This window comes from Rhinolophus sinicus, linkage group LG10, assembly GCF_036562045.2.
Source record: "Rhinolophus sinicus isolate RSC01 linkage group LG10, ASM3656204v1, whole genome shotgun sequence".
NCBI classification, from domain to species: domain Eukaryota; kingdom Metazoa; phylum Chordata; class Mammalia; order Chiroptera; family Rhinolophidae; genus Rhinolophus; species Rhinolophus sinicus.
The window spans coordinates 44,074,795-44,094,071 of record NC_133759.1 but is presented as its reverse complement, the minus strand read 5'-3'; the positions used below and the strand labels follow the sequence as shown (position 1 = coordinate 44,094,071).

Sequence of the window (19,277 nt, the reverse complement as noted above, 5' to 3'; positions counted from 1 at the left end):
GGTCTCCAATTCTAATCCAGTAACACACGGATAGTTTCAGCCTTACTTGTCTGTAATCTCCCACTTCAACGGTGACAAACCTCACTCCCATTTGCCATACATTTTAAGACAAGGACACAAAACTAACATGACAGAAAAAAAGTTATACGATGATACAGATGGGTAGGAATTAAAAAAAGTCATCTGAAATAAGTCAGTGAGAAAAATTTCAGCAAATACATATTTAGAGAAATATTTAAAGTCCACACATCAGTACAAATCAAATAGTACAGATAAGTACATTTCAGAATACCACTTTCTGGGGTGGCCAGATGGCTCAGATGGTTAGAGCACGAGCTCCCAACAAGGTTGCCAGTTCAATTTCCACATGGGATGGTGGGCTGCGCCCCCTGCAACTAAAGATTGAAAACGGCGACTGGACTTGGAGCTGAGCTGCGCCCTCCACAACTAGATTGAAGGACAATGACTTGGAGCTGATGGGCCCTGGAGAAACACACTGTTCCCCAATATTCCCCAATTAAAAAAAAATACTACTTTCTAATCTTAAGCATGAAGAAGCAATGTTGTGTAAAAAAATAAAAATGAAAATAATTACCATTAGATGTGTGCCAAAGAGAAGGCTGGCTTTTTTTTTTTTTTATGTCTAAGGAGGGTTCAAAGTCACACAATATGATCACCTATTAATAAGGAACTTCTAAAGACTTTCCGTAAGGCTTATTCTGCCAGACCCAGCAGAGCAACTTCAGCAGTGGGAGAGGATGTCTACACATACCACAGTCCTCAGATCTCTGTTAAGGAGAAACAAAGCAGGATAATAAGGAAATGTTCCTGACAGTCAAAGAAGTATCAGTGGTTCTATGCTTGTGATTTCCTGCCTTAGGCCGAGAAATTTTTATTTATATGTTGATAAACTTCAGTTTGATGATGGATTATTTCGAACTTCGGCTTATTGTCACACGAGATGAAAAAGTAAATTATTTCTCATCATCAAGCACATTTTCTCCCATCAGGCTGAGGACCCACTGTCTCAGAGCTGTCTGGATCGTCGGTCCCCTTCTCCCCCCACACGTGCTTGTCTATCACTTCTTCCACAGCCCCAGACATCCCTATCATTTCCCGTCCTGGCAGCAACACACGTCCAAGTGTTTGGCAAACCGGTGTGTAGAGTTGCAACGAGCTCTGGAATGCCTACATACATTCCTAATTCTCTCGGGCTAGACATACAGGCAAAAGGCTACAGCACCCCATTTACATGAAGAAAGCGTATGTGGAACCAAACCATTTTCCTGTCTTCCGCTGGAATCACTGCCTTGACAGATCCCATTGGTGCCCTGCCCCTACACCCTTGCCCCTACCTCATCAGTGTACCAGGCTTGACTTCCACCTGTCAGTGCCTTTGTCTGAGGTGTCCTCTCACTGCTGGAGTCTGCTCTGTTGCCAGCATGGAAGGCTGCAAGCAGCAGAGAGCAGCTCTCCCCGCCCCAAATCACTGATCCCCCTGCCCCTTGCCCCTCGGTGGGATAATTCAGGCGTTGTAAACCAGCTCCCAGTTCCCAGAAGAATTAAACTCCGCTTGATCACAGTGACATCTGGCTTGAAAACATGCCCCCTAAAATGCTGTCTTCCCTTTCCTGTCTCACTTCCCCACTCCCTTCACCTTCCAAATTAACCACTTCCACTTAAAGCCCTACCTCGAGGTCTGCTTCTCAGGAAACCAAACCATTTCAAAAATGTTAAGAGCAAGCCAGCGTGGCCACAGCAGCATTATCAGTCAGAAGAACTCGGGCTCTGAGGTCAACTAGACCTGGGTTCAAGTCCCTGTACAGCCACATCCTACACAACTGATGTAACTCCTTTGATCTTTCATTTTGACCTCTCTAAAATGGGTTTGACTCTGGACTGAATGATATAACGTATGTGACACTCTTAGCACTAAGATAACACACCATACTGCCTACAATAACAAGACTCTACCATCCACTGTTTCATCAATATAACTTGATTTATCCAGGAGACTCTTGTCCAGGAAGATAACCGTGGAGTCAAAAACTTCCTCAAAGAACCACCAGCTTTTCAACAGAAAGCATCAAAAGACATACCCTCAGGGCTCTTCGAAGCCCTCATCTCAAAATCCTCATCTTGCTGTATCCACCAATTCTGCTTAGGTTTACCCAATCCTACCCCAGGCCTGTACTGAAAAGACTTGCCTGAAACCAAACTTCAAGATAACACACATCTCAATTTAGTGCTTCTGGCTATCAGAGGGCTTTACTTTGTTGATAAAGGTAGTGTTTCCCCTTCCCTTCAATAAACTATAAATTCAGTTTGGTCTTATCAACTGGCTGATGGTGCCAGTACTTCATATTCCTTACATAAATGTCACAATGGCACTTTTTCTGGTAAGGTTTCCCCACCATTCCCCAATTTATTCAGAATTTAGGAAAAGCTAAAATTTAACTACTTAAATTTTCCAACAAATGGGATTCTAATCTAGATTTCTTCACGTTTTTGTTTTTTGCCCTCTTATACTTAAGAATTCTCAAGCGAGCACTTCCAAAAATGGCGGAAAGTTAAGAAAAGTCGTACCAAATTATGTCACATGCACAGCGTTTATGTCACAGGGCCCAGTGCCCTGCACCTGTGTCTGGCTGGCCTTCCTACACAAAGCTGCTGCCACTAACTTCGCATCATGGAAGAGGTGACTACTTATGCCAGCAATTGTGGAAAGTTAAAATGTACTCATTCACACCTTATCGGACGCAGGTCCTTTTAGGACCGACACTTGGCATCTACAGGAAGGTTCATGGTTACCCAGCGGTGAAACTAGCTGGTCTTGGTGAGTACTGAAATCACAGTCCCCACTGCATGAGCCCATGTTATCTAACACACCAAGCAAAAGTACCCATATTAGGTTGATTCTGAGCAGATCAACTGAAGTAAATAAAAAACATACTCACCATGCCATGTAGATCCCTGGCTACCACTTTTGTTGGTCAATAAATCAAAAGTATAAATCTTTCCTTTAGAAAATCTCCTAGTATAAACAAACTCCTTTGATTATGGACAAGTCTTTTGAATACATTTTTTAATCTTAATAATGTCAAACCTACAAAAATGACTCTTATACACCATTCCCCCAGATTTTCCGATTGTTATCATATTGCCACATTTGTTTTTATCACTGTGTGTTTTTGTATATGAATATGTATATGAACATGTGTGTGTATACTCACATACGTTTTCTTTTTTTAACCACTGTAAGTTGCAGCCATCATGCCCCTTTAACCCTTCATTGTGCATTTCTTAAGAACAAACACACTCACTCATTTAAATGACCATGATAAAATTATCAAAATCAGGAAACTGAATATTGATATAGTAACTACTACTCTATAGAGCTTATTCAAACTTCTCTAGTTATACCAAAAAACAATGCCTCTTTTTAACTTCTTTTGTCTAAAACAAAAGTGCACAAATACTTTTTTAAAATAATGACCTAAAGGTTCTTCCAAAGAAAAGCATGACTATGATTCATCTCTGCATGGAGATAAAGCTTCCTATCTAGAGTCATAAACAAAAGCATCTTTTAACTTAGCATGCAAGAAAAATGAAGTTTTTCTCCTTGCCAAAACTCAGGGAACAAAAGCTCTCTCTTCTGAATTAAGAAGAACAATAAGTTAATTTACAAAAATTTGGACAAGTTTTGAACTCCTGGAAATCATCTAGCAAGAAGTGATATAAAAATCTAAAATTTTTATCAATTTGTTTATCATCTGTTTTCAGGTTGGCAAGCGAGAAATCAATATAAAATTCATAATTCCTATTCTTAAAGAAGTACTTAAGAGTTAAGAATCAAGTTAGAAACAAAGCGGTTTCATCCTAATAACAATTTGAATTGGATATACCTATTGGATCTTAAAATAAGATTATTCTTAGCTGTGGTCTGCCATATTATGTAAGTTTGAATACTGCTCTAACACAAAGAAAAGCAACATCTTTCTTCCACAATATAAAAGTAATAGCTGTATTACAGCATGACTGCATGAATTAAAAAAAAAAAATCACAATATATCTATACTCACGTTAGATCTAAAACAGCATGACTTTTCTATTAAAAAGAGAAAAAGGCGTAAAAAAATGATAAAATAATTTGACTCTTCCGTTTAAAAAATGTTCATCTACCTATCCATACACATTTCTATATTTAGAAGAATGTGCAAATTAAAATATTAACACAAAGTTATTTCTGGCTGATACAATTATAAAATTTTATTATGTTTCGTTTACCAAAATTTTCTAATTTTCACAATAAACATGTATAACATCTAAATTTAAAAGTATTTTTAAAAATTTAGGGCTTTACAGTGAAACTAACAAAAGTACCATAAAAACAAAAAATGATAAAAAGTTTTATAAAAAAACAAAAGGTATAAAGATAGAAATACTTCAATATACAAGGAATAAATATAATTTTAGAAGGTTGATTCATGATCTGCAATGGACAAGTGGTAAAAAAACACAGATAATTTACCAGCCATTACACTTGTCAAAAATAACAGGATTATAGAATTTTAGAGTTGGAAACAATCTCAAAAAAGTCACTAAGGGTAGTGCCCCATCTCCCTTCTGTCAGTTGCCTAAATATTATGGAAAATAAATGTTGGACCATATAAAGACCACTTATCTCTGATATGCTAATTCTACCAAAAGCATTTGGTTGTGATGGGTTCCTTTTCACTTTGAATTCTCTTTCTGATTTCTACTGTTAATTACCCTAATCAAGTGGGTATCTCTTTAGACTATTTAGGTTTTAGAATCACTAAATAACACTGGCACTAACCAATGGATCGCTATGCTTTGTGACAGCCTTCTGCCAGGTTAGCACCAACTAGTATTATACTTTATGAGTTTTTAACTGGGGGATGAAATTATGTCTGAAGTAAGTCAGGGACCTTATTCATATTCAGATACTGCATTTAAAAAATCTAAAACAACAATGATGGCAAAATGAACCATTATTTTATGTCACTAAGAGAGAAAAAATTGAGGTCAATTTAACTATAATACTTCCTTTTTTCTCAGAATTTTTACACATCCAGAAAGTTCTTTTAAACATATATAGACATAGGTTGTACATATGTAAAAAATGTACACCCCTGTTGTACATATATAAAAAAAGAACTGAAATAAATTGATTAAAGTATTCCTAAAATGTCTTCATATTCAGGGCCCAACTCTTCATCATGTTTTGACTCAGCCTATAATGTCTTATTTCTTCCTCACAAAGTCATCGGCTATACCACCGAGAGCACCAAAGATACAGCATTTCTCAAAAGTACTCAACTATTACCTCCAGAAATTTCATCTAAGCCACTGACACCCACTCTGCAAACTGAACTTATAATTTTCTTTCCTCGATCACATCGCATGTGACTGGAAGATAAGCAGCTTCTGCTCAAAGACAGTCAGAAGTGTCTGACAAATTGATGTGTGACACCCTAACAAAAGTCCCTTGCAAGAAGAAAGTCAGACATGATGTTATTACTTTGAAATTTTTCCATCTATTCCAAGGGATTTGGCCATCTCTCCTTCAGTTGATCATGTATTAATTTATATTTATTAATAGGCAATGCTGTGCACAGAGTTCATTAACAAAATGTAATGCATCCTCAGATACTCATGGGTATCTTCCTATAAATCATTTGCTTTGTAAGAAAATTTGAAATTGCAGTCATTCATCCAATGGTGAATACTACCTTGATTTAGTAAACTGCTATGAAGTTCACAGAGGAAGTCGAAATTACTTCCCGCTTAATGACAAGAATAAGAGAAGACAGAGACCAGAGGACGGGCTGAAAGAAAGGGGCCAACCAAGAGCAAACGCAAGGCATGATTATGACCGATGCAGCAATGTCTTGGAGGAGGTGGATGAATTGGTTTTAAGAAACAATATGTCCTTATCTCATCACTGACAGGAAAGAAGAGTCTTTAGAAATGTCTTTCTCTTACAATTGACAGGAAAGAAGAAGTCAGAAATTATAAGAAACCATAAGATGGAAAGAAAGACCTGGAGACAGGTTGGATTAGCTGGCCTCGGTGAACTGCGAGACGAAGCGTCCACTGAAAGTGAGAAAACAGAGACAGGCAACTGATTTGGAATAGGTGCCATGGGAAACGTAACAGGGAGTAAATTAGAAGACTGTGCCTCAGTATGGCAAGCACCCAGCTGAGGCCAAATTAAATGAATTTTGAATGGAACTAATCAGCCCAGGCTCACAACTTTCTTTAGCAAAGGAAGTAGGAAAAAAAAGATAAATTGTGGGATTTACTCTATGATATAGCTTAAGAATTAAAATGAAGGAATTGAGGGCTGTACAAGCATTTTTGAAGTGTTCAGCCATAGAGTCAGTCACAAGTTTGGCAGCATTACTGAAGAAAACTTAATTGATTTGGTTTTTATAAAAGTAGACTAATAATCATGTATTTATCAAAGACTCTCACATCTATTATCTCATTTCATCTTCCCAGATCTGATATATTTCATATGCTTTTTATAGATATGAAAACAGACTTCAAAAGACTGAATCCCAAATCACTGAGCAGATCCTGACCCGAAGCCATTCAGCTGTAAGCCGACTACACCATAGCTGCTTCCCACTGCATATTTACTCCCCGACAGTATACTCTTAAATCATTTGCAAGTGGTCTGTCCTGGTATCAAACCAAATACTAGTTAAGGCTCACTTCATCCCCACTCTCCCTTTAGCCTAGTTTCTAGGTCTTATGCAAGGAAGAGACTATACCTTTTAAACTCAAAAATCTTAGACTGACAAAAGGAGAGGAAAATGAAAAGGGGAGTATAAAAAAGAACGCAAATAAAATTAAAATTTTAAAGATTAGCACATTTAATATTTACGACGTGTCTTACCCGTATTCATATTTGAGATATGAGTAATAATAGACACTGCCTGCCCACTTTCTCAAGGCAAGCCACGCAAATACTTACATGTGGTCTCTAAAGCTAAGCTTCCAAAGTGTACGAGCAAACTTAGTGATATTTTTCCTTGTTAAAATTGCAATTAGAAGCCCACATGTCCATCAACTAATAAATGAATAAAATATATACCCATACAATGGAATATTATTCCACAATAAAAAGGAACAGAGTACTGAAACTCGATACAACATCGATGAACCTTGAAAACATTATGCTAAGTGAAAGAAACCAGTTACGAAAGACCACCTATTATATGATTCCATTTATGTGAAATGTCCAGAACAGGCAAATCTATAGAGACAGAAAGCAGACTAGTCGTTGCCAGGGGCTGGCTGAGCTAGGACAAAAGGAGGAGTGACTGTTAATAGGTATGACAAAAATGTTCTGAAATTGTGGTGATGGTTGTACAATTCTGTAAACATACTAAAAACCATTGAATTGTACACTTAAATGACTGAATTGTATGGTATGTAAATTATAACTCAATAAAGCTGTTAAAAATTGGCAACAGGAGGTAGTTTTATGGGTCATGGGTGTATGCGTGTGGGTGTGGGTGTGTACATCTAGACATATACACATGCATAACTAATTAAAATGTGAAATAAAATGTAAGAACTTAACATTTTTTGCATTTTAATGGTTTAATAATCCTCTCACAGTTCAGTGACGCCAATAAGTCTGAGGCCAAGACCTAGAAACTCATCCTATTTCCCATACTCTTACCACCAGATAAATATACTGGCTGCCATGTTTTTCCCCTTTCACTTTCCTCCATTCCTACTCCAAGTTCATAAAAATGTCCCGTTTCACCCCGGTATTCTGAAACATTCAGGCATCCTGTGGCTGTGGTTAAAAACCAACTCTTACTCCCCTGGACTCTGGTGTTCCTCCATTTTTACCCTGCATTCCTATAAGACTTGTGTTTAAAAATAAATACTACCCACTGAACTTGCAAGAATGGTCTTATCTAGAATAACTGTGCAGTAGTACCACACTGGGAGAAAACTCAGGATACCATGTTTCCCTTCCCCAACTTGAGATACAATGTTTTTGACCTTGGAAACATTAGGCGTGAGGTGAGATTTTCCCTCCCTAACACTTGATTCTGGGTAAATTGAAACTGGAACACTAGGAAAGCAGAGGGTCTCTGAGTATGCTCCTTCTTCCTAATTTCATGATCCAAATTAGACATAACCTATCATTCTAGAGCACTGTTAACATTTTTTAAATATTGAACAAATGATCAAAGATTATGTAAGGAGAGCTTTACCACAGCTTTAGGCATATAAGTAGAACACTGGGGAAAATGTAGATATCCGACAGAAATTGAAGAGTTTGGTCAATTGTCGTACAGAAACATAAGAGAACACTGCATGCATACACACACACACACACACACACGTTATAAAGACAAGGTAGAAACATGGGTAATATTTATGATGCAAAGTGAAATGCCAACATAAAATGGTATATATATCATGACTATATATCAAAAAACTATGTCCTCTAATAATACATCTTTTTTAAATATCTTTTAAAAAATCATTTGGAAAATGATTCACCTCCAAATCTCTCATTTTAAAGTTTTCCCATCGATTCTACTTGCTCAATTAAATTTTTCTTTTTTTGTTTAACTCACCTAGGCCCTATCTTTTTGGTGATCACTATTTTCTAGTGCAGTTGTTTTTATCTCCTTCGCTCATTATCTTGACAAAAATTTCATTGACAAAAGAGGGCCTATCCTCTCTTTTCCAACTCCAGGAAAAATATCTATTTAAAGGCTACAGAGTAGAAAACGAATCCACCCTGTGATTGCTGCACATACTCTCCCACATCTTGCCTTGCTATCACTGTCAAGTTACCAAGCAGCAAAAGGAGACGTAGTGGAAGAAAACTGAGGAACTGCGACCAGGCCCCAAAGTTATTTTCTAATTATTTGTGCCTATCTAGCTTAGTGTGCACAGGAACTAGAAATTTAAAATAATCAACTACTACGAGTTTCTCACCTATTGCATGAAGCTGATTCTGGTGAAGAAAGAGCTTCTTCTTGACTCTCAGTACAACTAGAAGAATCATCAGGTCTATCGGGCTCCAATTTTCCTGGAGAGCCCAGCTTTGATTGAGGGAAGTGATTTGTTACTGAGGGCATTTCTGAGAATTTCATTTGATTATCTTCCTGTCCTAGAAAGAAAAAAAGAAATGAAAAAAATTTTTTTTAAATCTACAACCTCTTTATGTTTATTGTTTCCACAACATTTAATATTGCTACTTGTACTTAGTAAAATAGAAGTTTATGTAACACTGATTGATAGTGAGAATCAGAATCAACATTGCAATGGTGTCATCTAATTATATTGTATTTCCAAATTAACTAATTTAAAAACAAAATTGCCTTTAAAACCAGGAGTGGGGAGAATCTTGTAATGCTAATGAGGCTTCTATTTACAGTATTACTAAAGAACTCCTGTATACTCACAGATCAGAGAACACTGATAAACATAAGAAGCATAACAAAAACGGATTAAAGTTTCAATTAATAAAAGAACCGCAATATTTGTCACTGATTACTATATGGTAGTGAATCTATCTGGACATTTTCTAAACCTGTCACATAGGATCAAATATTCACTATGAAAAAGGAAAACTAATCAGACATAACCAATATTTCCATTTGATCCAATACATGTCACATTTCTATGCATCCCTTGTCATATTATCAATTATGAGAGATCTCTTATTGCAGATAAAGGCCCAAGAAAGCTGGATCCATACAGGCACAAGGTTTCCAAGAATATGACATGCAAGTACGACCAAATATCTGCAAATATGAATCCAAAAAATAATATCTGTGAAAGATTCTTCAGTTCCCAGGACTCTCCTTCACAGTTAATTTCAGGACTGGACTCGGACTGCAATTGTGCTGTCTTTTAGATTCAGAAACTGAGTACTACACTTAACACGCAAGCCACGAGTGCTAATCGTATAGAGCCCCTTTTCATGAGTTTCTCATAGAGAAGCAGAGCTTTCATTCATCCAGGGTGCTTACAGAGGCAAGTGATGTTAACAAAGGACACTAAAAAGAATAGTCACAGTGTGTTATAAAGAGAAAATTTATGGAAAAAGACAAATTCTTCCCAAAAAAGCTTTCAAAGTCCATATAGCCAGGATTTTTCCAGAAATAATTGTAAGTTTTTGTTATACTGGAGAACAGCATACATCACAAGAGTACAATTTCTAAAAATAAGCTCCTGATGTTATCTGGCTTTCGATAAACGTAATCATCAACAAAACTGTACCCTCTAGTGTTTATCTGGGAAAAGGATAAAAGAAGGATCTCGTGGGGTGGCCATTAGCTCAGCTGGTGATCGTGGTGCTAATAACACCAAGGTTGCCAGTTCAATCCCCACATGGGCCACTGTGAACTTCACCCTCCTTAAAAAAAAAAAAAAAAAAAAAAAAAAAGAAGGCTCTAGTCTCACAGCGACACCCAGGATCATGTTAAGAAGCATCAATCACCCAGTAAACTCAGTAAGTCCAGGTAACTCTATCACTCACCTGGCCAGGAGAACGCAGTCCTTGGCAAACCAGGGAACAGGAGCCTTTTCATATTAAAACTCTTATTTTTGCACCCGATTTACAATCTTCTCTTACTTCTTCCCCTCATATAAGCTTCTACCAGATAAATTCCCTCTTGGGGACAAATATCATTCAACAATTTATGGGCACTGACAGTCAATAATCCTTCATATCTCTCCACAGATCTCAGAAGAGGATCTCATTCAAATAGAACCCCAAAATATGAGGCTCCAACATCAAACCTCCCCGAAGACATGTGATAAAATCAATGAAGGTTTTACTTGAGAGAATACGCATCTTGTTCACCCATATTGGCACCTCAATGAGCAAGTTTATTCTGAAGGGCAAAATTACACATATACACATTTGTATGATGCCGTACAAAACCCAACTTTTCAGTCTGTGCCAGTCTGGCTTCCTCTCTCTCACACTGCCCACCTTTCCCAGACATGCACATTTATGCACAGCAATCTACCAGCAGCACTCATCCAAAGAGAGCAATATTTATGTGCATATATACATAACACATAACCTCTGAGTACAAGCAATCAATCACTTTCAAGAGAGCTTCAACCAATAAACAAAATGTTCTCCTAATCCGAGATATTAAGCCAGGTTTTCTCAGGAGCTAAACTACTTTCTAGGAATATCCTTGAACAACTGCATGAACAAATTCAAGGTGATCACAAAGACCATGAGGTATATACTCAGGCGGCAACCTACTAAATGACACCAGGAGAATTTACGAAAAAAATAAGGAATACAATAGCACCTGAAAGAATAAAATACTTAGGAATAAATCTAACCAAGGGGTAAGAGACTTGAATCCTGAAAAATACAAAACATTGATGAAAGAAATTAAAGAAGACACACATTAAATGAAAGACATCCTTTGTTCATGATTGGAAGACTTAATATTGTTAAGATGTCAAAACTAACCAAAGCAATCTATAAATTCAATGCAATACCAATGGCATTTTTACAGAAAAATCCATCCTAAAATTCACATGGAATCTCAAGGGACGCAAATAGACAAAATAATCTTGAAAAAGGAAGAATAAAGTTGGAGGACTCATACTTCCCAACTTCAAAATTTATTACGAAGCTACAATAATTAAAACTGGCATAATGACAGACACATAGGCTAATAGAATAGAACAGAGAATACAGAAATAAACCCTCCCATGTATGATCAATTGATTTTCAACAAGGATGCCAGAACATTCAACGGAGAAAGGACAGTCTTTTTAACAAATGGTGCTCAGAAAACTGGATTATGTACCTCCAAAAGAATGAAGTTGGACCCTTACCTTATACCATATACAAAAATTAACTCAAAATGAATAAAAGACCTAGATATAAGAGCTAAAACTACAAAACTCTTAGGAAAAAATATAAAGAAAAATCTTCATGACATTGACTTGGCAACAGCTTCATTAATATAACACTAAAAGGAAAGGCAACAAAACAAAAAAGTGATAAATTGGATTTCATCAAATTTAAGCACCAATGTGCGTTAAAAGATAATATCAAGAAAGCAAAAAAACTACCCAGAAAATGCCTACAAACATTTGCAAATCATATATACAATAAGGGGATTAATATCCAGAATATATAAAGAACTCCTAAAACTCAAGGAAAAAAAAAAAAAAAGATTTAAAAAAATGGATAAAGGATTTTAACATTTCTCCAAGGACAAACAAAAGGCCAGTAACCATATGAAAAGATGCTCAACATCACTAGGCATTAGGAAAATACAAATCAAAACCAAAATGAGATACTACTTCATACCTACTACAATGGCTATAGTAAAAACAAGTGTTGGCAAAAATATAGAAATTTTCAAGCATTGCTGGTGGCAATGTAAAACGGTGCAGCCACTGCGGAAAAGTTTGGTGGTTTTTCTATATGTAAATATAGACTTACCAAATGAGCAGAAATTCCACTCCTAGGTATATATCCAAAAAGAAATAGAAAGTAGAGACTTGAACAGATATTTGAAAACCAATGTTTATAGCAGCACTATTCACAATAGCCAAAAGGTAAAAACAACCCATTACAGATGAATGGATAAACAAAATATGGTCTATACATACAAAAGAATATTATTGAGCCATAAAAAGTAATGAAATTTTGCTATGTGCTACAACTTGAGGACCTTGAAAATATCATGGGCAATGCAATAAGCTATTAGGTTGGTTATTAGGCAGTTTCTGCAATTATTTTTAACCTTTTAAACCGCAATTACTTTTCCACCGACTTAATAACACAGAAGGACAAATATTATATGATTCCACCTATATGAAGTATGTAGAATAAGCAAATTCATAGACACAGAAAGTAGAATAGGGATTATGAGGAGCGAGGGGGACCGGGAAAGAGAGTTATTACTTAATGGGTACAGAGTTTTCACTGGAGATGATGGAAAAGTTTTGGGTGTAGAAGGTGGTGATGGTTATACAACTCTGTGAATCTATCTAACACCACTAAACTGTACGTACATTCACGAAAAGTTAAAATAATAAATCTTGCGTTATACATATTTTACCACGATAAAGGAAAAAATAAGGAATTTTCTTGTGCACTTTCCTCCGTTATGATTCTGTTTTGTTTACTGTTCCAAAGCCCTACCAATAGAACTATAAAATTAATCTCAAATTTTAAAATGAGTCAAAATTAAGGAATGTGCCATGTATTGGCATACCAAATATGTTAGTTTTAGATTTTTAGCAGAACATTTTGTCCAAAATAAATACCAGTGACCTATAACAAAAACAATTTACTCTTTGTAGGATAGCTAAGAATCTGCAGCAATAAATCCTACACCTAGAAAATATCCTCCAAGCTTACACAACAAAGAAACTTCTGATTTATCATTAACTGAAAGGAAGACAGACTTTAGAAACTGTGTCTTCAGGACATTCTCCCAATCATTTTTCCCAGAGTTATAAACCTAGTTTACATTCAACAACTGCTCTATCCCTAAAACTACTTTTTACCATTTCAAATATCTAATAGGTCCCAAGTACATTTCATTGGTTTAATTTTCTTTTTATACTGAAATAGTGAAATTCAACATTATTTGTTTTTAATTAAAGTCTCTTACCCATGCACACAGATAATAGTTTTTCTGTAGATTCATCTTCTTTTCTTACTTTTTTTTTTGACATTTCAACAGTTTTATTGTATCCTTTTTTGGCCTGATCCACCAGAAGCTGAAATTCATTCTGATGCTTTTTACCTGAAATTCAAGAGATCGTCTCAATAAAGCAAGGACTCTGAAAGTTATAAGTCTATGACAGACAAACTTACTATCAAAAGTGTACATGCTTGCTCATGAATCGCACCTTGGGAATCACTTGTAATAAATTTAAAAACTGACAAGCACAGGGGCTAGGAAGGAAATTGTGGAAGCCTTTTCTTTTTATCTTCTCCCTTCCTCAGAAACGAACATGGAAACATGACATTCCTAGTTTGCTACTGTAGGTTTCTTCCCAAACCCCATACTCTAGAAAGGCTTTTGATAGAGCATGAAAGATTCTGCTTTCTTAAATATATCCAAGGGACACCATTCTAATTTTCAAGACATAAAAGAATACTAAGATGAAGAACAGTAATTAAATACATAAAAGCAGAAGCTCTAGGCAAGTTGGATTATAAAAACAAAGGATATCCACTTCAATTCTCCCTTTTGCTTCACATTTCTTGTCTGTTTCCCCTCAAAATCCCTTTAACAATCTAAGACCGTACCTCTACCACCAATCCACCTCATCTTAGGATGTTAAAATCACACCAATCTGAATTTACTGTGACTTTCCAGGCTCCGAAAATAATTTAAGCCTGACCTCTATGTCACCATTAGCAATGTGCGTTAATTTAGTCAACAAAGAGTAGCCAGTCATTAGAGCATGACTTGAGAACATCTATTTGAGATTCTGAACCATGGACAAACAGCTGAGGTTGCATTCTCTTATCTAGCAACCTTAAACACTGAAGCCCTGGTTCAAAATGATGTCACAGATTCTGTAAAAATACATTTGAGAAAGAATCATACTGCAAATGCGTAAAACAAAGTTTTGAGACTGTTTTCATATAGTAACCCACATTTCACCTACAGCACAATACTAAGAATATCTAGGTATAGGGACAAATTTGTACTTCAAGTGAAAACTATGCACTTTGTAGGGCAACCGTTTCAGGATTCCAGTCATATACTGCCTTTGGGCTGTGTTACACCTCTGCAAATTGTAGATAACTGATTACAGTGGAAAATAACTCTTGTTGAGACATGCAAAATCCTGGCTGGTGACGTTTCAACTGACTTCCCTCCCCCACTGTGGAAGAAGCCAGTTTTGTCTCCATTTGCACATTCATTTCAATATTCCTGATCAATAAATGTGACTGTTCTTTGGACATCACGGAGAGACTGCTCCTAATTTCAATATATTTATGTGTATGGTATGTATATGAAACTCCCAGTGAAACAAATGTGTTAAGTTGTAAAATGTCTGGTAAATTTTAAACACGAGACTGGTTACAATTTCAGCAAAAGAAATATAAATTGACCATAAAGATTACTGGAAAAAGCTCTTTGAAACAGGTGAGATCCTATCTCATACACACGCTAGGTGATTTCTTTCAAGTCCTATTTAACTCCATGCATTTGAGCACAATTACTTTGTACTTCTTCAGCTCCCCAGAATCAGTGAGCTAAAACCATTGTATTAGCTTGTTAGGCAAGGGTAACAAAGTGCTATGGGGTCTCCGTAATTTAGTTAGACCTGGTCTAGGCAGTTTCCTAGTATAAGGCCATGTCATTGTGTATCCAGGGATTGGGGATTTAAGAATTACACATGTGCCTGATCACTGCACTGTACACATGAAGCTGAAGCTGAACAATAATGAATGTCAACTACAATTTATATGTGTGTGTGTGTGTGTGTGTGTGTGTATATATATATATAAAATATATGTATATATTATATATATTTATATTTACAAGAAGCAGAGTACATCATTAGGAATAGAGACAGTGGAAATGTAATGGCTGTGTGCAATGTCAGAGGGGTAATGGATGGGGGGTAAATCATAAATGTCTAACTATTACATTGTTTTGTGCACCTGAAACTAATAAAAAAAAATGTTAAAAAAAAAGAATTACACAAGAAACCTGCTAAAGTAATCTCATTAAGAGTTAAGGAAGCTTAGTGACTTTATCTTTTGAAGTAATAAAATCCCAGGTTTAAGAGATTTTCTTTTTCAAACCTAATTACGCCCACACCAAGGCTGGAAACCAAAAAGTAAAGGGCAGCCACTGCTCTGGCTTTGGCCCAAAAAGTGCAATAATTCCTGCTCAAAAAATGAACAATTTCTTATTCAGATATATAAATGTCAAATCACTGGGTTGTACACCTGAAATTAATTACCATGTTTCCCCGAAAATAAGACCTAGCCAGACCATCAGCTCTAATGTGTCTTTTGGAGCAAAAATTAATATAAGACCCGGTCTTATTTTACTAGAAGACCTAATATACTATATAATAAATATAATTAATATAACATAATAATATAATATAATACCGGGACTAGTATTAATTTTTGCTCCAAAAGACGCATTAGAGTTAATGGTCTGGCTAGGTCTTATTTTCGGGGAAACACAGTAATATTGTGTATCGACTGTACTTTAATAAAAAAAAGGGGAAAAAGAACAATGCCAAGAGATTATGACTAATAAACCTGTTCTCAGTCATCTCTTCACCTCATTTTAGGAGTCTGCCTGGCAAGGAGTACTTTAGAGTTTAAAATCTCAGTTCTGCTGGTTAGATGCCTTGAATTTACCTCTTAATAGTTTTAAGTGGCTCAGGTAGTTGCGGGAGTTGCTAAATAAGCCCACATTCAACCAGCTCATATTTTTTAAGATTTGTAATTTTATTTCTTCCTTTCAAATCTGTATGTTATTTCTCTTTCTTACCTTATCACGCTGGCTAAGACCTACAATACAATGAATAAAAGTGGTAGGAATAAACATCTCTACCTTTTTCCAAATCAGAAGAAAAACATTCAATATTTCACCTTTAAATATGTTAGTTGTAAGTTTTTCATAGATATACTTTATCAGACTGAAGAAATTCTAGTTTAGTGAGTTTTTATTATTAGTGGGTATTCCCACTAATACCCACTAAATGCTTATTCTGCATCTACTTAAGAAAATCGGTGTTAGTCTGTTAACACAGTGAATTATATTTATTATTTTTCTAACATTAAACTAATCTGGTATTCTCAAGATAAATCCCACTTGGTTATGATGTATTACCCTTTCTATGTATGGCTGGATTCAATTCACTAAAATTTTGTTAGGGATTTTTATATCTATGTGCATGAGGAATATTGGTCAGAAGTTTTATGACACTGTCTTTGTCTGGTTTTTAGTTTCCTAGAAACTTTGGCCTCATAAAATGAGGTAGAAAGTATTCCTTTTCAATCCTATAAAATTTATGTAGAATTGGTATTTTTCCTTCCTTATGTGTTTCATAGAATTCACCAGTGAGGTCTTTTGTACCTGGAGTTTTCCTCCTGAGAATGAAAATTCAATTTATTTAATAGATATACAGCTATTCAGCTTATCTATTTCTTCTTGAGTAAGGTTTAGCAATTTGTATCTTTCAAGGAATTTGTATCTTTTTAGTAATTTATGTCTTTTAGTAATTTGTGTCTTTCATTTCATGTGTGTTCTCAAATTTATTGGCATCAAGTTATTCATAATATTCCCTTATTATTCTTTTAATATCAGTAGGATACTTAAAACCGTGAGTTCCCCTCTTTTATTCCTCATATTGGTAATTTGTATTTTCTCTCTTTTTGCCCTGATCAGGCTTGTTTAAGGTTTATCAATTTTATTGCTCTTTACAAAGAGCCAGCTTTTGGTTTCATAGATTTTCTCAATTATTTTTCTGTCTTCAATTTCATTGCTTTCTGCTCTTTAATATTACCTTCCTTCTGCTTATTTAGAGTGGAATTTACTCTTCTTTTTCTAGTTTCTTAAGAATGAAAGCATAGATGACTAATTTAAAACCTCTTCTCTTTTCTAACATAAGTATTTAATGTTACACATTTCCCTTTAAGCACTGCTTGAGCTGCATCCCACACTGATATGATGTATTTTCATTTATATATTATATATATACCGTAATGTGTTTTTACCTCATCCAGTGTATTTTTCAATTCAGGTATGTTTGTCATAAAAAGAATTTCATTTGAGTCTTTTTTATACCATTCATTTCTCACCTCAGCAGGACCCCACTTTATTCTTCCTTCTTGATATATAGAGCATATTTGTAAATGCTGTTTGAACATTTTTGTCTGTTTCATCATCTCTGTCACTCCAGGGTCTGATTCTATTCATTGATTTTTCTCCTTTCTACGGATCTTATTTTTCTGCTTCTTTGACTTCCTGGTAATTTCAACAGGATACTGAATACTGTTAATTTTGTACTCTTGTTTGCTAGATTCTGTTCTATCCTTAAACAGCATTGAAGCTATCAGGCTATTTGGAATCAACTAAGTCATTTCAAGGCTTGCTTTCAAATTTTATTAAGGCAGATTATCAAGAGAATAAGAAGACAAGACACAGACCAGGAGAAAATATTTTCAAAAGATATACCTGATAAAGGACTGTTAACCAAAATATACAAAAAACATTTAAAAGTCAATTAAAAAATGAACAAGCTAATTAAAAATAGGGCAAAAGATCTGAACAGACACTTTACCAAAGAAGATATACACATGGCAAATAAGCATATGAAAAGATGCTCAACTTCATATGTCATTAGATAATTCTGCACATTAAAACAACAAGATACCATTATATACCGATTAGAATGGCAAAAATCCAAAACACTGACACCACCAAATGCTGGTGAGGATGTGGAGCAATAGGAATGCTTGCTCACTGCTGGTGGGAATGCAAAATGGTACAGATACTTTGGAATATAATTTCTTACAAAACTAAAGATACCTTATGATTCAGCAATCATACTTTAGTATTTACCCAAATAAGTTGAAAACTTATATCCACACAAAAATCTGCACATCAGTGTTTATAGCAGCTTGTCATAATGTCCAAAAGAAACAACCAAGGTGTCCTTCAGTAAGTAAACTGATAAATGAACTGTGGTACATCCAGAAAATGGACTATTATTCAAGGCTAAAAAGAAATGAGCTATCAAGCCATGAAAAGACACAGAGGAACTTTAAATGCATATTACTAAGTGCAAGAAGACAATCTGAAAAGACTGTATACACCGTGGAACAGACAAAATTATGAAAACAATAGAAAGATAAGTGGTTATCACAGGTTAGGGAGGACGGAGGGATGAATAGGGGAGCACAGCAGATTTTTAGAGCAGTAAAATTATTCTATATGATACTATAATGGTAGATACATGTCATTATGTACTTGTATAAACCCATAGAATATGTAACACCAAGAGTGAACCCTAATGTAAACTATGGACTTTGTGACAATGATGTGTCAATGTAGGTTCCATTATAACAAATGTACCACCCTAGTGGGGGATGTTGACAATGGGAGAGACAGCACACGTGTGGGATCGGGGAGATATAGGAACTCTCAGTATTTTCCACTCAGTTTTGCTATGAACCTAAAAGTGCTCTAAAAAATAGTTTCAAAAAATCTTTTTATTAG

The 19,277-nt window shown here is 35.5% G+C and overlaps 1 protein-coding gene across 5 annotated transcripts in view; it reads right to left on the bottom strand.

Annotated features, from left to right (window-relative positions):
- The window catches only part of RAD18 (RAD18 E3 ubiquitin protein ligase), a 104,162-nt gene that overhangs the window by 29,707 nt on the left and 55,178 nt on the right, over window positions 1-19,277 (bottom strand). For all 5 annotated transcript variants that reach the window (XM_019748237.2, XM_019748236.2, XM_019748235.2 and 2 more), the window contains 2 exons: window positions 13,680-13,814; window positions 9,004-9,178 (listed from right to left, as the gene is read on the bottom strand). In XM_019748237.2, the coding sequence (XP_019603796.1) occupies window positions 9,004-9,178; window positions 13,680-13,814 (310 nt within the window). The remainder of the gene's footprint in view (window positions 1-9,003; window positions 9,179-13,679; window positions 13,815-19,277) is intronic.